The 17,176-nt window shown below is 44.7% G+C and overlaps 1 protein-coding gene across 1 annotated transcript in view; it reads right to left on the bottom strand.

Moving 5' to 3' along the window:
- Positions 1-1,803: 1,803 nt before the first annotated feature.
- The window catches only part of LOC102560658 (calcium-activated chloride channel regulator 1-like), a 31,061-nt gene continuing 15,688 nt past the window's right edge, over positions 1,804-17,176 (bottom strand). Inside the window, exons 8-14 of the mRNA XM_019479126.2 lie at positions 16,625-16,802; positions 12,658-12,764; positions 11,685-11,909; positions 10,935-11,205; positions 7,006-7,170; positions 5,506-5,739; positions 1,804-3,854 (exon numbers count right to left, since the gene is read on the bottom strand). Of these exons, the coding sequence (XP_019334671.1) occupies positions 3,496-3,854; positions 5,506-5,739; positions 7,006-7,170; positions 10,935-11,205; positions 11,685-11,909; positions 12,658-12,764; positions 16,625-16,802 (1,539 nt within the window). The 3' untranslated portion in view covers positions 1,804-3,495. The remainder of the gene's footprint in view (positions 3,855-5,505; positions 5,740-7,005; positions 7,171-10,934; positions 11,206-11,684; positions 11,910-12,657; positions 12,765-16,624; positions 16,803-17,176) is intronic.

Raw genomic sequence — 17,176 nt, 5'->3', positions numbered from 1 at the left:
TGATACTCTCCCATGAGTTGATGTCAATTTTCAAGTTGGCCTGGAGGACATTTTTTCAAGTTGGCCTGGAGGACATCCTTGAAGTGCCTTCTCTGCCCAAGTTGCCATCCCCTTCTATGTTCCTCATCAATTCTTCCCTGTTTGTGAGCAGCTGGTCAAGAAGAACATGGCCCCTTGTTTGCCTCCAACACTTGCACCAGGAAGTTGTTCTTGGTTCTCTCCAAAAACTTTCTGGATTGCCTGTGTGCTGCTGTATTGTCCTCCCAGCAGATGTCATGGTGATTGAAGTCCCCCATGAAAACCAGGGCCTTTGATCTGGAAACTTCTGCTAGTTGTTTAAAGAAAGCCTTATCTACCTCATCTTCCTGGTACAGTGATCTATAGCAGACACCCACCACAACATCACCCTTGTTGCTTTCCCCTCTGACTTGAACCAAGAGACTTCCAACAGGCCTATCTCCAGTTTCATATTGTACCTCTGATCAATCATACAGCTCTTTTACATAGAAAGCAAGTCCTCCTCTTGTCCCTTGCCTGTCCTTCCTGAACAGTTTATACCCATCCATGACAGTGCTCCAGTCATGCAAACTCCCACCAAGTCTCTGTTATTCCAATCACGTCAGTTTCGTGATTGTGCAAGGATTTTCAAATCTTTTTGCTTGTTTTCTAGGCTCCGTGCATTCATGTACAGACACCTGAGGCAACTAACTGATTGCCCTACTTTCTCAGGAAGAATGAGAAGGCCTCCCCTGTTGTCCACTCTGATTTGTGCTTCCACTAGGTACCCCTGGGTGTACTTGGAACAGTCCTAGGGGGAGCACAGCTGCCTCTCAGGGCTGGGGCGGAGCAAGGGCAGCATGAGAGCTTCCCTGCCCCTTAGAGGGGTGCCACTGCCTTGCACTGCCCTGGCCCTGCTCCTGGGAGTTAGCAGTGCTCCATTTCCTCCCACCCGCGCACCGTCCCCATCTCCCTGCTCTGCCTCTGGCCGCTCGCTACCCACTGCCCCCCACCCCCCAGCACCATGTTCTTCCAGCTGTTGGGGGGTACTTAGACTTAAAAAGGTTGGAAACCCCTGCTCTAGGTCATCTGATTTCCCATTTGCCATAGAGCTTTGTTCTCCATTCCCCAGTGAACCTAGTTAAAGCCCTCCTCACTAGGTTAGTGAGCCTGTCTGCAAAGATGCTCTTCCCTCTCTTTGTCAGGTGGATTGTGTGTGTGTTGATCTAACTTCTGAATTTTAGCTACTTATGCTAAATATCTAGGTTTGTTATGCTCAGTTAAAGAAAGAATTTATCTTAAAGGCTTCCCTTCAAAGAGAGGAGCAACATACTGACCTGTGAACTGTTTGCAACTGCACTGTTTCCTGTCCCTGGTTCCTTTTGAGCCTGGACTCACCCTGCCCTTTTCTTAGGACTTTTGTTAGACACAGGCAGCAATCACCCAGCAATCACTCAGCTAGCAGCACTTTCAGCACTGTGCAGAGCACATGCCCAAACACACAGTCCACCAAACAAGCACTCACCAAGCTGAACACACAGACAATCACTTAGGTTCCAGGAGCAGGATCTGGTCCCTGGATCCTTTTCCTCTTCCCCTTTCTCCTTTTGCTCCCGGCAAATTGCTTGCAAACTGCCTTGTTTGCTGTCCCTGTTCGCAACAGCAACACAGCATAGCACATAAAGTATATTTAATTAAAAAGAGGGATTTACCACTAGTGCTACCTATAAAGGCAACATAAGATTTATAGGCAATTTCATACCATGAAAAGAATTATTTGGAAAATACCAAAACTGCAAAACCAGATCAGTTCCATAGTTTGTTTAATCCAAAAACCTTTTTCTGACTGAGCTTTCCTTCACTAGACTTTTTACAAATTAATATATTTTTAAAATCTAGTGTAGACATCCTCAATATTTTCATTCCAAGCACAGCTCTGTTAAGCTTCAGATATAGTCTGAGGATTACCAGGTAGGTTCCAGACCTGTGTTCCAACAAAATGAAATATTGCAAAAACAATGGTTATAAGAAAATTTTTTAAAAATCTCAGCCTGAAAATACAGTAACTAAATACAGAACTAGTGTAACACCAGCTATTTATAACAGAATTCTCTTTATTGCTATTACAACCAATTAAGTGTTCTTAAATCTGAAAATAGACTTCATTACTAATAATAATATAATTAAAACCTGAAAGGTTACAAATAACCAAAATGCTTGTAAACCTGAAAAAATATTACAAATAATAAAATGGTTAAGAACCAGGAAAAATTGCAGAAGACAAAATAGAACCATGGAAAGGTCCCAAATGATAACATTTGTTCAGTCTGAAAGAAAATATATAACAGAGTGTGAAACAGAAAGAAAGTTATTCTGGTACCCCAAATTTATGAAGTGATAACGTCTCAAAATCCCTAACATATGGCCAGCCTGTCAGGCCAAACTTACCCAATTTTTAGAGACTAAATTCTGACTAGGGTATGTATCATTGGTACATTGGTTCCTTTGCCTGAACAAGATTTCAGTGTAGAAACACTGTCCAAGGAGACAGCTACGCTTGTATTAACCTATCCGTAATATATTATAGGGTTACCATATTTATAGTTTCAAAAATAGGCCACCAGTCAGGGATGGTGCGGGTGGGGGGGTGTAATATGATTGTGGGGGAAGGCAGTTATATGCCCATGCCCTGCCCCTGCCCCTCACTCCTAAACCACAGCCCCCACAGCCCTGCTGGTACCCCTCACTCCCAACCTGCAGTCCCCCCAGCCCTGCTGATGCCCCACACTACTGACCCACAGCCCCCTGGCACTGCCTGTTCCCTGCACTCCCAATCCAGAATCCCCCACCCTCCCTGGTGTCCTTCACTCCCAAACCACAATCCCGCCAGCCCTGCCACTGCCTCTCACTCCCAACCCAGAGGCCCCTGCTCCCCCAGCCCTGCAAGCGTGTCCCGACTGCCCCACCCCTGTGAGCACAGGCTCTGGTGTGACCTGGCCATGCAGCTCCTTGCTGCCTCTTTGCCGCTTCCTACCCCTGCTGGAGGAGCAGGAACCTCCCCTGCCCTACTGAAGCCCAGTGCTGGGGAAAACTTTGATTCTGAGCAGAGCGAAATCCCAAATCCTGGACAGCAGTTGATATTTAAAAAAAACACCTGGGTAGAGATGGGAGGACCCATAAAGAAGACATGTCTGGGAAAACCCAGACATATGGTAACCCTAGATAATATGAAGTCAGACTGTAGCAGGGCAGTGCTAGCTGCTGCACTGCTGGTGGCACTGGCAATATGACCAGCCCCATCCTGCAGCACAGACTATTTTTTTTCCATATCAGTGTAATTATCAGTATTTTACAAATGTATTTGTCTTCTGTATTTGAAAGTCATGAAGAGATCATAAGGATAAATTTATAGTGAGTTTTCAATTTGCTGTTAGTTTTACTATGTTCTAATGCCAGGGCCTCTCCCCTACTTTTCTTAAATAAAACAGATAGTTGTACTTACAGTAATGCAGAGAATAATATAGATCCAGTCATTATTAGCACCACCATTAGAACATTACCACTATTATTGTTATCACTATTAGAAGTATCAGGTAAAGATTCCCTTGGAGGGGAAAAAAAGGCAGCTTGAGCCACATTAGACACTTCTGAAATCAGGAAGGCATTATCCATGGCACGTACTGCAATATAGATTATGATACCATTTTCTATTGTGAAATTTTCTGGTTTAAATTGAAATGATTCTTTGGTGCAAGCAGGCTGAGGTATCAAACTAGATGTATTCACAGATGTAGCCTTGTCAAAAGCGTTCCGTAAGTCCAGAGAAATTTCACTCATTTTTATGAAGTACTGTTTAGCTGAGGGGAAAAAAGTGGAAGTGGGTAAGAATGTTAGCATGCATGTTTCACTGTGCATACATGCGATGATTGTAAATAACTTGCAGAGCAGAAACCTATCTTTTTTGAAACTCAGATGGTACTCCATTCCCAACGCAACCATTGACTAGTTTGTTCAACTAACTACCAGCCTTTCTTTCTGAAAAGACCTGGACAGGATTTGCATTAGAACTTGTCAGGCCCACACATTAACCTGGCCAAGGATCTGCTGTTAACTTAAGTTGTGCATTTTTTATCTTAATCAGCCTTAAGTGAATTACCTTACAAGCACTTACAGCAATGAACTGGCTGAACAGAAGAACATACCCAGGGATGGAAGTCTTCCATATATAAGTGCAGACTATGGTCCATACATTTACCACCCTCAAACACACTTAACAAGATTTTCTATAATGCTAAGATTAGAATGATAGGATGAGAAGCTTCTCGCACAATATCCTTTCCTTTGAATATCCAGGTATGCATAAAAGACAAAAAGGGAAAGCTAAAAAGAGAGAGGAAAGAAGTCTCTGCAATCTACCAGTATTGGCAGAAACTAAAATATATAGCAGAATGGCAGCTCCATTTGTCAGGGATGTTGCTGTAACTGTACTTGGCTTCCTAATGTTCTTTAGTTCACTACTACTGTTAATTTTTCAAGGCTACACGGTTATTTTCTGTTCCAGACTTTTCCAGCTTTTTGTTTGATTTGGGTTCTAAATGCTTCTCTTCTAATCATAAGTGCCATTACTTTAGGGAATGGAGGAAGGCTGACTCTACACCCCTGTAGAATCCTCCTACTCAAATATGCTTTAACTGTACAGCTGTTTTGAGCTGTAGGAGCAGTAGTAAAGAGCCACGTAACAGAACCTAAGTTTGTTTCCTCCATGAGCTGCTCATCAGGAGTTGTAGGAATGTGCATAAGAAAGCATGGGATAGGCAGAATAAAATCTTTTCATTTCCTGTAAAATGAAGTGTTGGGGTTTGGAAACATTACAGTTTTCTCATTCCTTTCTCTCGAGGATTAGGTGTTGTCACAGTGAATGCTGTGTTGAACTTTTGGTTACTTAGAGGCCTAGTCTATGCTAGGAATTTTTCGCAAGGAAAAGCTAGAATAGGCAAAATCATAGGGCATACCCAGATGAGTGCACCACATACCACACAGTCCTTTGTTCTCCGCACTGCAAGGGCATGCTGCCCGAGTGTGCGCTGCTCCTTTTTTTTCTGTGAGGTCAAAAAAGTCATGGAAAAAAGCCCGAAGCAGAGCACATTTGGGCACCATGCACTGTTACAAAGTGGAGCTGGACTGCTCAGATCCGCACTACAGGTGACGGCCAGGCTCCAGCCAGTAGGATCACTGTCGCTGCAGCTCCAGGAGGCCCCCAGGACCTCAGGTAAGGCTTCTGGGCCCAGCCTCCCCTATGCTACCCGGGGGCAACTTGCCACTGCTACGTGTCCCCGGGGAACCAAAGGTCCATGCTCATGTGGACGCGCCCATAGTGTCTATCACATTATGGAAAATGGGAAAGATATAGCTCATTTTCTCATCTGGTAGGATCCTTGTGCTTTGTAATTTCAGACAAGTGACAAGAAAACATCATTTCCACATCTGCGAAATAACCTACAGGCTTACCTTGTCCCATATCCAGGTCTCCCCCTGGAGCTGTCCATGATAAGTGAATGCTGCCTTCTTCTATATGAGCGTGCAAGTCAATTATTTTAGAAGGTGGGAACACATCAACATACTGAGAAGGAACATTTTCCACAACAAAAGAACCTCCAGGTGTAGTTCTTCTGAAGCTTCCTAGCTTTGCTTGAATGTCCTTGTTACTGACTTCAGGTCTTGGTACATTCATTTTGATTTCACCTGCCCCCAAAATAATTAATAGTTTATTAGTACAAAACTCCAAATGATAACATTTTCTTTTACCTTTAATTTCTTTTCTCTTCCTGTATTTTTTAACTTGGGGTAGTTCAGATTAGTACAGGAATAGGTGAAGCAAAGATGGAAAATACAGTGAATCCAGGTATTCTCCAGCCTGGCACAAGATTTAGAAAACCACAGACACAAAACAGATTTTAGAGCAGTTGGAGCTAGAAACAGTGCTAATTATCATGTAAGGTAGGTAGAGTATTATGAAGGTTTCCAGTGGGTTATAGATGCAATAACTTTGCTTCTACCCATCTCTTCCTGGATACTGTAGGCATTAGAAGGCATTTAATCCCAGGTAACCATTTTCTTACTCATTTGGGTATATGCATTTTTCTAAACAAATATATGACTATAGAAATATGAGAGTGAGAGAGGATGGGGAATGAGAAACTTCTAATTCTATTTTGACCTCTCTTCAGTTGATTAAATATAGACTTAGAACTAGCTTTGATTTTCAGGCTCTTAAACTCAGAGATGCTCTTGACTTCCAGAGAGAACTGTATTTTTTATTAAAACTCTATTTTGTATAATAAAACATTCTTATTAAAATATTGTACACGGTGCTCATACATAGCAAAATACAGTTTTTTTTTCGCTTTATGCTGTATATGCGTTCCTGGAAAACAATGCATAACTTGAATTCACAGAAAGGGAACCCACTTTACAAATAGGGATACTTTCCAAGACCTCAACTGTACTGACCTTCAGACCCATTTCTACCAATTTTATAAGGCAATTTTGGTATTCACCAAGAGCAAGCACAGGGTATTATCATAATGGGGATGGCAGCTACAAAAACACGTCACAGACAATGACCGAGGAGCACTGATCCACACGGGAGACTATATTTTGGTGCGCATCACTCCCACCATGCACCATACAAAGCAGCTGACTGTGGGCTTCCACCACACTGATCATATAAAAGTGAATTTACCTTGCATATAACCAATTTTTGGTATAAAAAGGGTCATCACATAAGAGCAAATTCACACATAAAGAACACACACAAAACGAGGGAAACCTGTAATGTGCCTCCAGCTGTTCCTTTTGAAAACTGCAAATGTGAATAGAAAAAAATACATTTAACTGATTTTAAGGTTAAAAATCATTTCTGTAAAGCTAAGCTCTTCCATATTCAGCCATATTTTATGCATGCAAAAAATACAAAAGTATTTTACTACTTTTATAAAAGTTTCTTACCATTTTTTATGTAGCCTGGTACATACAAGGCTTGACTTTGTCTCTTGCCAAGTCGGGTACTCTTATCTTTTCCCAGGACCTGCACTTTCAAGTTGTACCTACCATTTTCATGGAAAGATGTGAAGAACCTTGAATAGATTCCATCATTCTTGGCAACGTCAGCACCTTGGCATAAAATATTAAGAATTAATGTCCAAAAAAAAGGTAACTTCTAGTAAGCAAGGTCACTTAGGCTGTTCAGTAGTTAAGCACAGGTGATTCTGCTATTATTGGAGTAACTTATTTTAATATGGACATCAGCCGAAATGATATTGTCTCCATTGTGATGTAAATGAATTACATATTTATCCAGAGGTAACAATGTGGCATTTATACATATAACTATGTAATTGCTCTTCTTTCTGGGAAACTACCTTAGTGGAGATTCTCATGTTATGGTTGGTGGAGACCTTCTTGGCAGTCTTGAGACTGACACAGTGTCAGAGCACAGGACTCTGTGAAGGAGACAGCTTGCGGGATGATTTCTTTATCTGCCACCAAAGTTATATCTACACTGCTGTCAAAACTGTGACTATTTTTGCACAGTCATGCCTGAATTAGCTTAGCTGATGGGCAGTGGGTTCATAGTATCATAGTGCTTATGGTCAGAAGGGACCTAAACAGATCATCAGGTTCTGACCCCCTCCACTGGGCAGGAACGGATGCCGGGGTCATATCACCCCAGCCAAATATCTGTCCAGCCTCCTCTTGAAGACACCCAAGGTAGGAAAGAGCACCACCTCACTTGGGAGCCCATTCCAGAGCCTGGCAGCCCTAACTGTTAAGTAATGTCTCCTGATGTCTAGCCTGAGCCTTCTCTCTAACAATTTGTGGCCATTATTCCTAGTAACCCCGGGTGGCGCCCAGGGGAACAGAGCCTCCCCCAATTCACACAGGTCCCCCCTGGTGAGTTTGTAAACCACCACCAGATCCCCTCTCAGCATTCTCTTGAATAGGTTCAGACCTTCTAGCCTCTCCTTGTAGGGCCTGCCTTGCTGCCCCTTGACCATGAGAGTGGCCCTCCTTTGGACTAGTGCTAGCCACATCCCCCTTGAAGTGTGGCGCCCAGAACTGGACACAGTACTCCCTCTGTGGCCTGACCAATGCCACATAGAAAGGAAGGATCACCTCCCTGGACCTGCTTGTGATGCATCTGTAGATGCACAACAAGGTGAGATTAGCCTTATTGACCACTTCGTCGTATTGGCGGCTCATGTTCATCCTGGAGTCAACAAAGACTCCAAGATCCCTTTCTGCCACCGTGTGGACAAGAAGAATGTTCCCCAGCTTATAGGTGTGTTGCTGGTTCCTTCTCCCTAGATGCAGTACCTTGCAATTGTCTGCATTGAATTCCATCCTATTCTCATTCGTCCACCTCTGTAACCTGTCTAGATCTAGCTGAATTCTGTCCCTTCCCTCCAGCATGCCCACCTTGCCCTAAAACTTGGTGTCTTCAGCAAATTTGGACAGCATGCATTCCACACCCACAGCCAGATCGCTGATAAAGATGTTGAACAGTAGAGGCCCTGGGACCGAGCCCTGGGGGACTCCACTGCCTACATCCCTCCAGGTCAAAAATGACCCATCCACCACCACTCCCTGGGTGTGACCATCTAGCCAATTTGCCACCCATCTGGCTGTGTAGGCATCAATGCCACAGTCACCAAGTTTTTTTAAGAGAATGTGGTGAGAAACCGTGTCAAAGGCCTTCTTAAAGTCCAGGAAGATGACATCCACCCTGACACCCTCATATAGGGACTGTGTGACCTGATCGTAAAAAGAAACCAGGTTAGTCAGGCAGGACCTGCCCTCAGTGAACCCATGTTGGTTGCCCTTGAACATTAACTCCCCTGCTGGGCCCTTGCAGATGTGCTCCTTGATAATTTTCTCTTTCTCGAAGGTCTCCCCAAGGACTGAGGTAAGACTGACTGGTCTATAATTGCTGGGGTCCTCCTTTCTCCCCTTCTTGTAAATTGAGACCACATTGGCCCTTTTCCAATCCTCTGGTACCTGGCCAGTGCCCCACGAGCGCTCATAGAGCCAAGCCAGGGGCCCCACTATGACCCCTGCCAATTCCCTCAGCACCCTCGGGTGAAGAGCATCTGGACCTACTGATTTAAACACGTTCACCCCCTCCAAAAGTTCCCTAACTAGGTCATCTCTGTCCCTAGGCATGGCAGTGCCCCCTGGGTCCATCCGAAACTCTAGTGGGGGAGATGTCCCGGTCCCTGTTCAGGAATATGGAGGCAAAGAATTAATTAAAGAGGTCATCTTTTTCATTTGCTGCAATCACCAGATTGCCAAGCCTATCCTGTAGGGGCCTACGTTACCCAGTGCCTTCTTCTTACTTCCTATGTATTTGAAAAAGGACTTTTTATTATCTTTAATTCTGTTCACTAGCCCTAGCTCCATCTCTGCCTTGGCCTTCCTAACAGCCTCCCTGCAGTTCTGAGCAGTGGAGGTGTAATCCTCGTTGGTGATGGCCCCTTGCTTCCACTGTTTGTACACTTCCTTTTTTGCCCTCAGGCATCCCTGGATGCCTTTGCTGAGCCATGGGGGCTTCTTAGCACTCCTTCCCCCCTTGGTGAGCATTGGGACTGACACCCTTTGAGCTCGGAGGATCGTCTCCTAAGAGAACAACCACCTGTTTTGGACTCCCATCTCATTGAAACTCTGAGACCCCAATGCCTTTCCTACTAACCTTCTTACCTTACAGAAGTCAGCCCTCCTAAAGTCGAGGACCTCTGCCTTGCTGCTTGCTTTCACTACCCTGTGCTGGATAGTAAATTCCAGCAGGCAATGATCACTGTCACCCAGGTGGTTGAGTACCTGCAGACCCCTCACCAGGTCATTGCCTATGGCAAGGACCAAGTCCAGCAGGCATTTCCCCTGGTGGAACTATGTATTTCCCCTGGTGGGTTAACATTAATGCTGCAGTCAAGATTCACATGGCATGGGACAAACTTGAAAAACCAACTCTTAAGCCCCCGACAGATGTAAAAGTAAGGTGAATGCACAATAGGATCTGATGCGGGATCCCAACAGTTGCATTTCCTGGGATGCCTGCATCAGATTCCACTGCACCATATTGTCAGGGCAGAGGGAGCCTGCTCCCAGGCTCCCCCTGCACTGGCAAGTAGGTTTCCAGATGCAGGAGCACACTATGTGCTCCCCAGGCTGGGAGACCCACCAGCTGAATGGGGCTTTCCACTGGGGAAACACATTTGATCAGCTGATGGGGCTCCGAGCCCTGGGAGCCCATGGTGTGCTCTCTCAGCTGGAAGCCCTGATCTGCTGAGGGGCCTCCCAGCCTCTGGAACACATAGGAATCTTGACAGGCTCCTGTGGCCCCCAGAGGCTGGGCACTGGCCTTGTGTTCAGTTACAGGTGTGATAAGAATCAGTCACAAAGGTATTACACATGTTTTGTAACATGTATGTAAAATATACTCAAAGTTCAGAAAGTGAATTTAGGCATAGAGTTGTTTGCCATCTTTTGTCCCTGTGCAGTTATTTGCATCATAGGTGATAGCCCAAGAGAGAAAACAGGCTTTGAAGAGAGACTTTGCCTTTCCTTCCTGTGCACAATTTTTCTTTCTTCCTCCCATTACACCCAGTACAATACATCAGGGTACATATGTTGTATCAGTTTGGATACCAAGCCATTCACCCATCCTAAAAGCACTTCCCCCCTCTTAAAGTACCACTACTAAAGACCAGAGTCACAGTTTTCTTCCTTTGAAACCCCTTATTCTGGGCTCATTGCATACCGGTGACTGACTCCTTTGTATAAATTTGCAAGTAGCATGTAGTAGATTCTAAAATGCAGAACACAAGTGGGGAGAATGCAAACTGATAAATAAAAATCAAGGACATTTATTAAAAAATTACCTGAGCCATTGTCAAAAAGTTCCAGATCTACTGCAGTTCCAGTCTGCGGTTCAACAGTAGCCTTCACCGTTGCACCAAGAACAGGCAAAAACCCTTGGCTAACTTCTGCATAAATAACCATAGGACTAGGGAAACTGTTTGTATCCTTATTCATGTGAGCTCTCACAGTCACTGGAGGCACATCCAAAGATGCTGCTCGAGAGGTTACTGTCATTGATATAATTTGAGAGGCTGTATATGTATTTTGAATCTGATAATGCCAATCTCCCCACTGCAAATCAAATATAAAGAATATTATAAGTTTATTATAAGAACTTAGTATCCTATGAACAGCCTTGTTCCTCTTAGATAATCATATATTAGATTAGATTAAAGGAGATTTTCAGTGGCACAAAGAGCAGTTCGAGTTAGGATATCACTACAAGGCCAAATCTGAGACCATTTGGATACCTTGGCCAGAGCTGTTAATATTTTTAAATGTTTGGATTACTTCTAATTTCAAATTTAGAGCTGATATTTTTTTTTAGGTTTTAGGAATTCTCTCATTCGTGGAACCATTTGTGTACTTAAAGTTATAGATATGAATGCTCAGCCTTAATTTCACCTTAATATAGTGTGTTGTGCAGAAATCTTATATATATGATAGGAGTGCAGTGGCAGGAAAGGTGTCAAAAAGTGGGATTTTAGGCATTTTAGTCCATGAAAGGTATTAAAGAGTTCAGACACAAAAAGAGAGAACTTGAACTTTACCTCTGCGGTGCCTGCTACAGTGAGTCGAGCTGTTTGGAGGTTTGTATCACTAATGGTAAAGTCAGAATTTCCATACACTTTTCCATTAGGGTCCCTGAGGAAAATGTGTGGTAAAGAGCCACTCCATGTAACTATGAAGAAGGTATCATTTCCTATAGTGCTGTCAACTGTCACTGACCCATTCATCCACTGACTAACTGCAACTTGTAGAGCTTTGCTTTCAAGCTGTCAGACAAATGAAATATGATTTATGGTTAGATAGCAGGTAAATACTTAAAATAAAAATAATTTTCATCTTACTAAGATGAACAACTCTGATATTATGGCTATTTAGAGGGAAGCCTGAGTGGGTAAAGGCTCTCTGTCCCGCTGCTGGAGGAGGGAACACAACAATATGAGTAATGTTACAGCCAGTGGCGATGTGTAGGGGGTGTACATGCACCCCTGAGAGCACCGGCGCACCCCCTGTCAGGCCAGGCTCTCCACTTAGGTGACAGGCAGGTGGGGAAGGTGGGAGCGCTGGTGCCCCCTCTACGAATGCCAGCCAAGGAGTGGGAGCACCAGATGAAGCGGTGCTCCTGGAAGTGAAGCAGAAGAAGCGAAAGCGGAAGCGGCGCTCCCGTGGCTGCTTCCAGGTGAGTGTGACCGGCCGCAGGCCCCACCCCCACTTGCTAACTGGTTGCTGGGAGGGCACATTCCCCCCTGACTAAGGTGGCACCAGTTGCCCATGCTTACAGCCCTGTTGGCGCTATCATGAGAAGGTCCCATGTTCTGCGCAGAACTGAATTGTTTGGAGAGACAAAGACCTTCTGTGTCTATTGCTGTTTCTACCTTCAAGGGAGATCAGCAAGGGAGGAAGAGCCACAGGCATCACAGGATCAAGGATTACCTTGATAAATCTCTCTTAATTGACTAGTAACATGGGGGAAAAAATAGCCTATTAACATGGGAAAAAATGCTTTGAAACTCAGACCTGGATAGAGAGTTGAGAAATATTTCCACTTCCTGATGAAATTCCGCTGAATGCATCAGTTAGACTACTGGATTCCAGTGTATCTGAGGCATAGAATCGCAAACCTCCTGAAATGTAATTATTAAAATAATCAGAATAGTAATTTAACTGTAGAAATGAACATACCTTTGCTATGAGCCTTGTGCTAGCCTAAATGAGTGCAACACTGAAATAGCCAACTTGATGATTTAGAACTTGTGTATTGCCCTCTGTGCATGCTTTGGGGGATGATCATCAGGAATCAGTTAAAATGGACACTTGAGTCAACAATCCTGGTTTGGAAAAGCTTCCCAGCTATTTCCATTTAAATCCATATGGCTTTGTCTGGCAAAGGACGGTTATTTTGTCACTTTTCATCAAGTACAATGATCACTCATTTCTAGGCTGTTTTTAGTAATTTTGGATTCTGAGCTACGTTTCTCCCTCAAAGTAAAATTCTGCTCTGAAAAACATCTCTATAGGAATAACATTGGTGGATTCTGTGGTTAATCCCTCAGCAACCTAGATGATAACTCCTTGATTTTAAGTATATCGTTTGGTCCTCCACTAGCGGTCATGACCTGACTGTAGCACAAGTTAAGCATGTTTCAAGCATGGTAAGTGGATCAAACCTCTCCAAAGACTAAAGGTGCTTCCCCAGCACTAAACTGAATTGCTACTAAGCGTAGGCAGAAGTTAGGCACCCAATTGATCAGCCTGGATCATTTCTGAACATTCTCTGAAGCCCAAGGTCAGGCGCACAGTAAACTTTCCAGTCCATTCTGAAGGCATCACCTCAACTAGTAGTTTATGGATTAGGCCCAATCCAGATCAGAGAGAAGTTAGCCACCAAAATTCAGCCCACATGCTGCTTAGGCACTTAAGAAGCCAAACTGGATTAGTTCCTCAGTGAGCATTTCTGTAATGGCACATAGTCCTCCTATAAGAATAATTCTTCTATGGTGGTAGCAAGTAGACATGACTATTAATACATACAGCACATACCTTTGGAATCCCTACTTGAAGTTAAACTGAGACTAAACCAGAACATATAAATCCCACTGGCATTTGTCCTGTATTGTAGCATTATACAGTTTCCACATAGATTCCCTTAAAATGGCTTAAGTTAAAAGTAACAATGCAATTTTAACTCAGACCAGAACTGAGTATCCTAGTCAACAGTATAGTAGAGATGCTTCAGATTCCTAAGCTAGAGCGCTCTACCTGTGAGTATATGAGACCACTACTGGTTTTATCACAATTATTTTATTTAAAAGCATGTATTTAGGAAGGTTTAGTATTTACAAATCATTCCCATGTAAATAACAGAAATCAATCATGCAGATGCAAGACAAAGATGTCCAGGGAGGTGATGCTTCCCCACTATGTGGCACTGGTCAGGCTGCAGTTGGGGTACTGCATCCAGTTTTGGGCAACACACTTCAAGAGGGATGCAGAGAATCTTGAGAGGGTTCAGAGGAGGGCGCTCGTATGGTCAGAGGCCTGCAGGCAAGGCCCTACGAGGAGAGACTGAGGGACCTAGATCTCTTTAGCCTTTGCACCTAGGTCAGCTACCTGCTGATTGCAGCCCTTAATCTGCTGCAATCTTTTTAAGTAACAGCAGCTAGAAACTAGGGCTGCATGAAGTTTCAGTGGGTGCTTTGTTATGAAGCTGTTTTGACTCGTTTTGAGCCGGAAAGAACGAAATTGAAATGAAGCAAAAGCCTCAAAACAGCTTCGAAACAAGGGCACTTGAAATGTTTCAAAAGTTTCAAAATGTTTCGAGTTTTGAAGCTGGCTTGCTTGTAGCTAAACAGAAACTAAGGAAAGGCAGGGGTAAGAGGAGGGAAGGACAGCTCTGATAGTGATATATAGCTCCCAATTCGATTCCACAGCTCTCTGATCACTTTCCCCAGGTCTCTGATCATTTCCCCAGCTCTTCCCAGGGGGCATGGGCCCCCTGATCTGTGCGCAGGGTTTCAGTAAGCTCCCACTGCAGGCTGGGGCCAGTGGCAGCTGCTCGGTGCTGCCGATGGCCCCAGCCTGCAGCAGCAGCCTGCTGAAACCCAGTGTGCAGATCCAGGGGCCTACACCCTCCAGGAAGAGCTGGGGGAATGATTAGAGAGCTGGGGAATCAAATCGGGAGCTGGCAAATTGAACTGGGGGCTGGGGAATTGACCCGGAGGCTGGGGAATCAAACGGAACTGAGGAATTGAACCAGGGGCTGTAGAATTGAACTGAGAGCTGGGGAATCGAGCTGGTGGCCAGGGAATCGAACAGGGAGCTGGGGAATTCAACCAGGGGCTGGGGAATTCAACTGGGGGTGGGGGAACATTCTCAGGTCCTGAGCATTCCCCCAGTTTCTGGTTCAATTCTCCAGCTCCCTGATCTTTCCCCCAGCTCTCTGATTACATCCTCCAGCTCTTCCCAAGGGGTGCAGGCCCCTGGATGATGCAGGATGACAGCAGGCTGCTGCTGCCAGCTGTGGATGGTGGCAGCTCTGGGCTATTTCCCCAGCCAGCAGCAGCATCTTGCTGAAACCCTGAGCGCAGATCTGGGGACCACGCCCCCCAGGAAGAGCGGCGGGAACCGATCAGAGAGCTAGGAAATGAACTGGGAGCTCTGGAAGACACGTGGAGCTGCCCCAGGTCTGGGACAGCAGACAGCACCCTGCTGAGCTGCACTGCACCCAAGCAACGGTGCAGCTGCTGCACGGGTTCCAAGCAGGGGGGCGATCCCCACTGCTCAGCACTGTGGTAGGGGGCTCTGTCATGAGCGCCCAAAGGCCCCAATCACCGCTGCCAGAGCCAGTGAGTGCGGGGCTTTTTTGTTGGTTTTTTTTTAAGGCTCCATACTCACTGACTGTGGAGTATGTGGATGACAGCATGCTGGTGCTGGTGGCTGGGGCCAGTGCCAGCACCTGAGTCTGCCTGGTGCAGCCTGCACTGAGCACCGGGAAGAGCCCAGTGCTGGTGTTGGCCCCAGTCAGCAGCAGCAGCCTGCTGTCATCCTGCACACTGATCTGGGGGCCCACACCCCCTGGGAGGGCTGCAGGGCTGTGCCAGACTCCTCCCAGGGATAGCGAGACCCTGCAGGATAACAGTAGGCTGCCGCTGCTGGCAAGTGATATTAGTTTTGCTTTGAACAGTTTGTGGTACAGTTTCATAAAACTCCCTGTATCTATCTCTTTGAAACTTGGCAGGTGTCATGCCCTCAGAAGGGGCTACTGTCCCTGCAATGCTCATCTGAATCAGACAAGAAATAACAAAGTTATAGGCATTTTGATGATTCCCCATCACAGCCCATGGGCAAAACGTCAAAATCCGGCAAAACATCGTTGAAACAGCAAAACAGTTTCAATGAAACAGAACAGTGCTTCAAAGCAGAAAAAACAAAACTCTGTCCCTTTGAAATGGTGAAATGGAAGTTGAAACAAAATGGTGCTGTTTCACACAGCCCTACTAGAAACCTGTTACAGGCTCCTCCTACGAGCTTTAGGTTGATCAGAGCCCCGATGCAGCAGTACCACGTCCACATACCATAGCCTTTTTTGCACTGCTACAGTGGGGATGCAGGTACAGGGAATTTTTACCTGGAGGCAGAATAACCCAGCTGAGAAGCACTGACGTAAATTGTGGCTTGGGATGCCATTACCTTCCAAGAAGTGGTGGAGGGGTGCCATGACCCTGAAGCAGTTGAGAACCACTGCTCTGCCATATTGCTATTTCTAATCAAAGGCAAGTAAAACAAAATCCTATGAGGTTTATTGAGATACGAATGAACATTCTACAAATCAGCTTTGAACAGGATAAATCGTTCTACAAATGAGCCTTGAATATGATAACTAAGTTTATTTTCTTCCTATATTTCAAGCTAAAATGTGCTTTGCTTTTGCATTTCATCATTTAGATATGCCTGCCAAAGCAGGATTCATTAGAAAAGTATTTACCTGTCATTTTCGAAAATTCTTCTAGTTCTGGGGCTGCCTGTGGCCCTAAAGCAATGGTGTGAATGATTGATCCACTCCTTCTCACTTCCTCAAGGCAGTTTCTCATAGTGTTGTCTTCTCCATCTGTCAGCAGCACAATTTCAGACCCATCTGTGTTTGAGAACTTTGCCTTAATCACCTAAATTGAGAAGAGGATCCACAGCATTAGCAGTGGAACGTCATTGGTAACATCAGCTTTCCTAACAGTTTACATGTGAGTTAAGGAAAATTATTGCCTTAAGTTTATTTCAAGGCAAAGCCCTTTCCTTGCAAAATTTTTTGGGAAGTTTTTTGGAGTGGAGGGGATATCAGCCAACATAAACATATTTGCATTATCTTGCCTGCATTATACAGTTCAATAGTTCAGGGGAGGGGGATTCTACAAGCAGCACATGAGGTTCCTCTGTTTGTTGTCACTCAATAATTGCAGATCACATGTACAAGAAAAATATGGTGAGCCAAGACCTATTTTAATTTAAGGCAATATCAGTTAACTGTTTGGAGCATAATTGA

Source organism: Alligator mississippiensis, chromosome 5 (genome assembly GCF_030867095.1).
Source record: "Alligator mississippiensis isolate rAllMis1 chromosome 5, rAllMis1, whole genome shotgun sequence".
In the NCBI taxonomy this organism is placed as follows: Eukaryota; Metazoa; Chordata; order Crocodylia; family Alligatoridae; genus Alligator; species Alligator mississippiensis.
The sequence above is the reverse complement of the archived record's forward strand: the minus strand, read 5'-3'. Positions and strand labels throughout refer to the sequence as shown.